We start from the raw sequence: 9,104 nt of genomic DNA on the forward strand, positions 1-9,104 counted from the left end.
CCCTTTCTGTTGCACCTGCAGGCATGCGCGACCACCCGCCCATCCCTGTGACCGACCTCGCTGACAACATCGACCGGCTGAAGGCCAACGATGGCCTCAAGTTCTCCCAGGAGTACGAGGTGAGCGCAGCAGAGCGGTGCCGGCTGGGGCTGTGCTCAGACCCCCAGCAGAGAGGGCTGGGGAGCTGCAGGCAATGCTTGGTCCCCACGCCAGGCTGGGAACCTGCCAGCAAGCCCTGCCAGCCCCGAGCGGTGGGAACATGCTGCAAGCAGTCGGTGCACAGCTTGGGCAGGGAAAGGGCTGAATGCATTGCAGCCTGCCCTGCTTCCGCTGTGGTTGCAAATGGAGTTGGTGTCTGTGTGCTCACATGCAGGACCCTCTTGAGCTGTAGAGGGCTTACAAATAAATCCTCCGCTGGTGTTAAGGAGGGCATAAATTTGGAAAGTGGCCTTTGCAGGTGTTAATACTTCTGTTAGAATCGTGATCTGCCTGCGCCTGTGGCTGCCCCTTCCCACTGAATACCTGCACTGATTGATGAGATGAGATGAGATCAGAACATTTGCCCACGAGGTAAGATTAGATATGCCAGGAAAGGGAATGCAGATCTCTGCACTGAGAAGGAGAGGGACAAATTCCAGCTGGTTCAGAGGGTGAGCTGTGCGTATCTAAAGCAGGCATGGAGCTCACGTTTGCTTCAAGGTGCCTAGTGAGGGGCTTTGCTGTCCTTCTGCAGTTTGGTCCAGATTGGAGCTGAACTGGTGGCATTTCAGTGTCACAGCTTGGGATGCCAGTGTGCAGACGTACCAGTCGACCTTGAGCCTTCAGTTTGGAGTGCAGCAGAAGGGTTAAGCCAGGCTGTGCCTTTGCCATGCAGTGGGGATGCAGCAAGCACCCAGGCACTCCCAGCCCCTTGCTGGCTTGGCACTGCTGGGAGCCCACAACATAATGCTGAGATGTGGGAGCTGTGTTGGGGGAAAAAAAAAAAAGAGCATTAAGAAAATTCTCTGAGCTGTTTTCATGAGCCACTCTCTTCTCATTTCTCTTTCTTTAGAGTATCATGGCTGGTTGAGAGCACCAATCAGTTGTGCTTTTCATGTTGAAGCAGCTATTAAGTAGCTGATTGTTGCATGTAATTTTTTCCCCTGGATTCTGCTGTGTTTGACTCTTCATCAGCTAGAAATTACACTGAACATGACAGGCTCGTAGGGTGTTTGACACTGGGGTGGGCCCCAAAGCAGGAACAGTTACCCCTCATCAGCGTGTGGGCATCAGAACAGTCATTTCCCATTGGAGTTACCTGCAAAAAAAGAACCTGGGGTGGGTTTGCAGAGCCCAGTTGTTGCCTAGGAGGAGTGCGGGTGCAGTGAGTCTGCTGTCATCTTGTCCCCGTGTTTGGCACAGCGACAGCTGCCCTTGGGGATGTGCTGGGAGGGCTGCAGGGTGGGATGCAGCAGGGATGTGGAGATAGCAGATCTGGGAGGGGGGCTGTGCTTAAGGGGCCATGCTACACCCACTGCTCCTGTGGTGCTACCGGAGGGACCCAGCTGCAGAGCTGGTGGGAGTGAGGGGTGATGGCCTGGCAGCAGCTCCTGCCGGCTATAACAGTGGATGGCAGGACTGGATGAGTCTGGAGGTCTTTTCCAGCCTCGGTGATTCTGTGAACTGGGGGTATTTCATTTTTACTGTACATTGAGAGCTATAGTGAATTTACAGTGTGGGATTAATGGAATTAAATAAGGAGAAGGGAGGCCAAAGCTGTTAATTATTTATCAGCAGCCGTGGCGGTGCTGTGGCTGTGTTGGAGCTCCTCCTGTGGGCCACCTTTCCATGCTGCAGTCTGGGGACATGGGCAGGATCCTGTCCTGGACTGGGGGAAGCCTGCAGTGGTGCAAACGCACCTGCAGCAATCAAGGACATTGCATTTCCCACCTCTGCAACCCCAGCGAGGGGCAGCACCCCCTGCCCAGAGAGCAGTGCTGGAGTGCTCAGGTGAGCCCTGGGATGCTGCTGCAGGGCTCTGAGGGCAGCAGGGGAGCCACACACGGTGAGTTTAATGGGCTACTCGGGAAGTGGCCTGGCAGGCACACAGTGCTCACGTTCCGGTAATGGAAATAATAAGGCTGAAGCGCTGCCAGCCATTGATTTGGGAGCGCATTATGTCCTCATTTGAGACGTAGCGTGGATTGACAGCGGTCAATGCCTGTGCTAATGTGGTTGATTTCACTGGAGGCCACGAAGCACTAACAGCCTACCCCAGCCGTGCCCCTGAGCAGCAGCATGGGCTGCAAAGCAGCACAGGGCCACGGCCAGTGGTAGCCAACAGTAGCCAAGCTGTCCCTGCCCCATGGCACTGCCCACATCTGCAGCTGAGGGGCTCCGCACGTGGAGGGGCTCTGGAGCTGCACTGAGAAAGAAGGGCAGCTCACCCACAGTGCAAGGCAGCTGAGAGGCAAACTGGCACCCAGGGACATATTTGAGGCATTTATGAAGTGCTCTCGAGTCTATCGAGGAAAGAGCCTTTTCCCATTCCCATTTCAATGGCCTGGCTCCTTCTTTAAGTTGATGGCAGGAACAGCAGGGATCCCTGAGCTGCTTCAGAGAGATTGCTCCTTGCACTTCCATGCTGGGAAGGAGGAGTTTTACTAATTGGGCTTTTTCTTAATTTGCACTTGCTGTCTTACAACATCTCCCCTGTCACTTTAAAGCAAAGCAAAACTAAAAGTCTTGGTGCTTTTAAGTTTGCTCCTGGCTCATTTCCTTCCAGTTTCTCAGCCCTTCTGCTTTCTAGGAAGGTTGAGCTGAAAGCATTACTCTGATCAAGTTTGGGATGAAGCAGTGATTCCTGCAGGTCCAAGAAAGGAGCTGGGCAGCCTCCCAGTGCCAGGCTAGTGTGGAACAAGGGGAAACAAGGCAGTGCTGCTGTGAGTTGGGACTGCAGAGCATCGCCCTGTGATGGGACAGGGCTTGTCAACACCACTCTGTGTCATGGGCTTTAGCCTGACTCCAAGCAGCCCATCATCCTCCTGTTTATTTACTCATTTGTTCACTTTAAAGGGTGGAACAGGTGTACATTAATTCATCACCAGAGTTTAAATTAAATCATTTTACTTCTAAATGAGTCACTAATTTGCAGGAGTATTTAATTAGACCCTCTTTGCACTCAGGTGCTGTATTACTTCTGACTTTCTCACCTGTTTGCCCTCTGAAGAGGCTGATGATGATTAGACCATTTCAGCACATCCTCATTGCACATCAAAGCAATTAACCCTAATGGCAACGCCTTGGTGCTGCTCCCCAGCAAGGGGCTCTGGGATCCCTCAGGAACAAACCCTTCCCACCACCCTGCAGGACACACACTTGTTGGGCAAAGCGTGCAGCTCCCACCACTCAGGCAGCCCTGCAGCCTTTTGATATTGAGTTGGAGACTGAGCCAGAGCAACTGCAGAGCAAAGTGCCGCAGGGTTGTGGCTCTTGTTCTGTGGCTCTTGTTCTGTGGCTCTTGTGCTGGGGTAGAGGGCCTTGCAGGGCCATGGCATTGGGCTCACAGCTGCGTGCCAGCTCACTACCACCATCCCCGCCGCAGTGCTGCTGAGCGCTGCTGCTGCTGCTGCTGCTGCCTGCTTATTACACTAATAATAGAAAATTACAGGCTTGCAGTTTGGAAATGTCTATTTACATCCTACATTTCCCAAACTACCTATTAGCGTCGCTGTGATGTCACATCCTCCCGTGTGTTTCCGTTGGCGCTGGGCTCTCCTCCTGCTGCTGCAGGGCAGGACAGTGGCCTGGGGGCAGTTGAACACAGGCTGGCTCTGTGCTGGATGTGCAGAAATGCTGCTGGGGCTGTCAGGCCATGAAGGAGCCAGGACAGGTGCTGAAGTGTGGGCACACCTGAAGTGTTGGGGTGCGTGCTTTCCAGGTGGCACATGGGACGTAAGGATTTGTAACTGCATCTCTCCTCCGGGTTTATTGCTCCTTGTCAGTCTATTAACTCAAACAGGAGATGTTTACATTGCATAAGTAGCTGGAGCAGTGAATAGTAACCTATCAATTTTCATGACTGTTCCCTGGCATAAGCTCACAGGCTCTGTTGCAGGGCACTAATAACCAGAGCTCCTGGGGCACGAGATACCCAGGGGTCACTGTATTTCAGCAAACTGCAGTTCAAGATCTAATAAAACCAATGGGTCAAGAGCTGCACAGTCAGATCTCTGTGGAGCCCTGGCATGAGACCAGATTGCTGCTGATGGGTCGATCTGGAGGAAAGGATGAGCACACCACAAAGGTAGTGATGGAGGCGCATCCACAGCCATCGAGGGCTGCTTTGCATGCAATCCCTGGAGATGAATCCCACTGGGGACCATGCTTTGGTGTGATTATCTGGCTTGGACACCCCAGGAAGCTGTGTCTGTGCTGGGGGAGATGTGCAGAGAAATGCAGTTGCCCTGGGTAAGCGCTGTGTGCTGCAGCATCCCATCCCACTGTGTGTAACCACTGCTGTCTCTCTCCCTCCCTCTTCTCTCCACAGTCCATCGATCCCGGGCAGCAGTTCACCTGGGAGAACTCCAACCTGGAAGTGAACAAACCGAAAAACCGCTATGCAAACGTGATTGCCTATGATCACTCCCGAGTCATCCTGACCTCCATCGATGGTAAGAGTGACTCCCAGCATGTGGCTGAGCCTGGCAATAGCAGGGGGCCATCTCTTGTTCTGGCTTTGCATACAGGTGGTCCCTGCATCCTTTTTCTTGGGATGGAAGTGGCTTTTCTAATGCTAATGCACCACTGATCCCCTGGGGGAGCAGGGGGGGAATCCAATTGGTCCTACACAGCAGGACCTGTGAGCAGCAGTGATATGGAGGCTTGTGTTGCAGGGATCACAGGCAAACCCCTCAGTTAGGCAGCTGTGGGATGGACACACGGGGGAATTCTCGTTGCCAGTAATATACCATTGCTGTTGGTGGTGGCTTTCTTCCTCGGAGCCACGTTGGAGAGCCCTGCTAGGTCCCAGCCCTTTGAGGGGCTGCACTCTGACTGCTGCCACTTGCCCATAGCCTTTGTTGTGCTGGAGGCTGTCAGGACCTGCAGGAAAAGGCTGTCCTAGACAAAGGGGCAAAAGGGAGCCCTCCAGCTTTGTTTTCTTCCTCTAATGAAATGCAGATGTACTCTCCTTTTGGGACAAGAAGATTCCTGCTGCTTTCCCTCCCCACAGCCCATGCTGAGCAGATTTGGGAAATGCAGCTCCAGGCCCCTGCTTTGCCGCATTCATTTTAGCAACTAGGCATTTGCATTTTAAAAGCCTGTACAAGAAAGTCCTTTTCTCGAGGTGATGGAGGCAGGGCGAGGGCTGGAGCAACCTCCACCAGTGGGCAGCAGTCGGGGCCTGACCTTGAGGAGGAGTCGGGTGGTGGAGGAAGATGTCTGGTTCTGGAGTGCTGGAGAGGCAGGAGGACATCCCTTGCCCAACATCCCCCGCTAGTGGCCTCAATGCTAAAAGGTGCTTCAGGACCAAAGCAAATAGCTGGTGAATTTAAGACAATTATTTCAATCAGTTGCTTGGGGCCAAACGAGCTCCTTAATATTCCTGCTTGTGAACTTCCCTTTGTGTGCTGCTGGCAGCTGTCTCTCTGCTTTGGTACTGCCTGATTGTTGCATTAATGTGGTAGTTGCAAAGGGTTCTTCTTTGTTCAGGCACCCTTCATGCCCTTTGCAGGGAGAGATTCTGGCATCACCCTGTAACAGAGCCTTGTTCAGAGCCCAGTGACTGTGCCAGCCTCTTTCCCTGCCCACAGGACCCAACAGAGGGATAGGCACAGGGTCACACGCTGTCCCTGGAGTAACACTGCCTTCTTCCTCTTCAGGGGTCCCAGGCAGCGATTACATCAACGCCAATTACATTGATGGCTATCGGAAGCAGAACGCCTACATCGCGACGCAGGGACCTCTGCCTGAAACCCTCAGTGACTTCTGGAGAATGGTGTGGGAGCAGAGAACAGCAACGATCGTCATGATGACCAGGCTGGAGGAGAAGTCCAGGGTACAGTGTGTGCTTCCTCTATATTCTGGTGTGGGCAGGAGAGAAGGATGCAGCATTGTGCAGCCCAGGAAGCACAGGTCCCCCAGCACTACCATCCATAAGTGCCCTGTGAGCATCTAGTGGTGGGGCAGGGTGGTGGCAGAGCTTCCTGTCACTGTTCTGCTCAATAGCCTCTGCATTGCCTGCATGTCTGCATGCACACCCATCCCTTCCCTGCCCACCTCACAAAGAGGAAAGCTGTGCCATGGGGAGTGCTGACAGTCCCAGGAGCTGGGGGTGGCGGTGGGCAGGTGGTGTTGGCAGCATCCCGCAGCCTGGCAGGTTCCTGGCGATGCAGGGGAGCGGCTGACGGGGTCTCATTGCAACGAGAAGGCTAATTTGTGCCTTGTCCAATGACAACATGTGTAAATGCTGGGCTCGTGCTGCCAAGATTAGATATTCTGATGTAATAAATGCAAAGCTGCCTGCAGACCGTGGGGAGAGCGCGAGGCAGAGGGGAAGGAGCGGAGCAGAGCCTTCACTGCAAATGGAGCTCACGACAGCAATCCTTGTTCAGCCTCGAGGCAGGAGTTGATAAGCTGTGACCTGAGGGCTCTCGGACCCCAATGCAGCCTTTGGGCACAGCCTGCTTGAGCAAGAGGTGGCTCCGCTTGTTCCAAATTGTAAAAATTCTAGTGGTGAGCGTTTGTGCTTGAGGAATATTTTAGCGTTGCCATACCAACAGCAGGAGAAGGGGCTGTGCGCTCAAGCTGTGAAGCATTGGCTATTTTTAGCCCAATAAGATCCTTCTTGAGAAGCAGAAGCTGTCAAGTTTGGGTTCACTAGAAACTTTTGCCCGCGTGCTCTCCTCCATTTCAAAGCTTCAGCGCCGAATTGCTCACAGGGGTGTCCCAGCCCACGCTGGCTGTGAGGAAGCAGCTGGAGCAACAGATCACCATGGCAAAACAGATCTGCTTTTCCTGCCTGTACAAAAATAGGCTTTGTTCACAGGCTTCCCCGGCTCAGCAGATGCCCTGCAGCCTGCAGGGGAAAGCAGCACTCCTTGGACAGGAGCTGCCTCCAAGAGGTCCAGCCTGGCTGTGTGCTGCCCCAGCGGGGAGGGGAACACACTCAGCGCTGAGCTCAGTGGGGTCTGAAGGTGCAGATGGCCGCCCCCCGCAGCACAGGTCATACAGGGACTTGTTTTGTGTTGTAGCATTTGTGTGGCATATGTTTGAAGTGTGAGGAAAACCCTTGTAGGTTGCCAAGCAAATCTGTGCCCGGAGTCCTTACTCACTCAGCTTCTGGGCTGCTTGGTTGGGGGAAGGCACTCGCATGGTGAGTGTTTCTCTGAGATAACAGGTTCCCTGTGACCCCACAGGCACTTCTCTTTGCCTGTCACGTCTGTGCTACTGAGCTGTGCATTATCTCCCCATAAGCACACTCCCATTGTGTCATCCTATAATTACCTCCCGCGGTGCTGGTGACTGGGGGTGCTGGTTTCTGTCCCAGTCACGGTGCGTGCAGCAGGGCAGGCTCTGGTGGCAGGACGAGATCCCATTGTGGGCAGGGGGTGACCAGAGCCCTGGTGGAGGCTGCAGGCTGCCTGCATGGCTGGGTGTGCTGCTGAGGGCTCTGCTCCAGGCATGGCCACCTTATGACCTTACACACAGGTGACCTTCCTTGCAAGTCTCAGGCACAGGGCTGTGTCTTCAGCCGTGGGGCCACGTGGCCAGGTGCTCTCAGTGCTGCTGCCTGCAGATAAGCTGCCCAGCACCAGCACCAGCTTTGCAGCCCTGTGGGGGTGACACTGCTTTAAAGGGCTCCCAAGCTGCAGGGGAGAAAAAAAAAATCTTTAAAGAGCATCAGCTTTTATGGTCTGCAATTTCAGCTGGCTTGATGGTCCAAATCATCCTCCCTTTTTCATGTTTTCACAAAGCGAGAGACACATAAAGGATAGAAATGGCTGAATTGTGCAATTTAGCTACCTTCAAAGCTTTACAATCAGTTTCAGAATCATTCAGTGGCAGTTCAGAAACACACATTGTAGATTAGCTCTCCCGGAGCTGTGAGCGCGGCGTGTCCCAGCCGGGGCGTGTTGCACTAGAGCAGCATTAAAGCAGGGTTTCTCCCACCCTGGGCTATCCCCAGAAGAGCAGCAGAGCAGAGGGAGGGGAGATCTCCTGTCCCAGCACCAGGCTCATACTTGAGGTGCAGCCCCTCTTGGTGCTTTGTCTCCAGACAGGTGGATCCAGGGCAGGAGGCCATGGGCAGCGGTGCCAGCTGGAGCTCTGGAGCCAGACCAGGAGCTGAGAGGTGCCCGGCTGTTCTTGGGCACGGGACATCAAAAGGGAGGGCCGGGAACCACTCGGCAAAGCTGCCATAAGTGGCTGTTCAGGATATTGCTGTGTTCCTTAAGTTAATGAGAAGCAAGCGCTGCCAGAAGAAAACATCTCTTATCTGCTTTAGTGCCACAGCGCATCGGCTTCAGCATAAAATTTACAGAGCTTGAAAATGGGGCATAAACATTATGGGTAAATTTGGCAGAAAATGTGACTGACTCTTATCTGGTCATGAATAAATAATTTTCAATTACCAGCCCAGGCGCTGCTATTATCCCTCGCAGGGAACTCCTCTGAAGTTTGTTCTGTGCTTGAGCACACGTGGCGTAGAGCATGTGGGTGGAAGGAGGGCACCGCTGTCCTCATGGCACGGGTCAGACATGGGGATATGCTGTGCCAGTCACCTGCAGTGTCCCCTGCACTCTGCATTGAGGGACAGCTTGGCACAGAGCTCACAGGATGCTGCATTGTTCCCAGGCTGGGAGAAGGACTCTCAGGTGGCTGATGGGCACCCATGGGGCAGCCTTGGGACAGGAGCTTCTGCCAGGGCAGGGCACCCTGAGAGCCGCCCCAGAAGCCGGGGTAGATGGGGTAGATGCAGCCCTCAGAGCCTGGGCTGCACTGCTCACAGAGCCAGAGCACAGAACCCCACCCTGCTTAAAGCACCTTCAATTAAAAAGCAGAAGTTCATTGATTTCTAATTAAGCCCGTTGTTTCCCTTCCCACACATTCCCCTGTAAACACAC

General features: G+C 53.8%; 1 protein-coding gene across 33 annotated transcripts in view; it reads left to right on the top strand.

Moving 5' to 3' along the window:
* Nucleotides 1-9,104, top strand: part of PTPRF (protein tyrosine phosphatase receptor type F) — a 332,623-nt gene that overhangs the window by 313,472 nt on the left and 10,047 nt on the right. For all 33 annotated transcript variants that reach the window (XM_085512298.1, XM_085512304.1, XM_085512291.1 and 30 more), the window contains 3 exons: nucleotides 22-119; nucleotides 4,529-4,652; nucleotides 5,862-6,037. In XM_085512298.1, coding sequence (XP_085368424.1) covers nucleotides 22-119; nucleotides 4,529-4,652; nucleotides 5,862-6,037 — 398 coding nt within the window. The remainder of the gene's footprint in view (nucleotides 1-21; nucleotides 120-4,528; nucleotides 4,653-5,861; nucleotides 6,038-9,104) is intronic.

Source organism: Coturnix japonica, chromosome 11 (assembly GCF_054131305.1).
Source record: "Coturnix japonica strain WE chromosome 11, WE-NBRP24, whole genome shotgun sequence".
In the NCBI taxonomy this organism is placed as follows: Eukaryota; Metazoa; Chordata; class Aves; order Galliformes; family Phasianidae; genus Coturnix; species Coturnix japonica.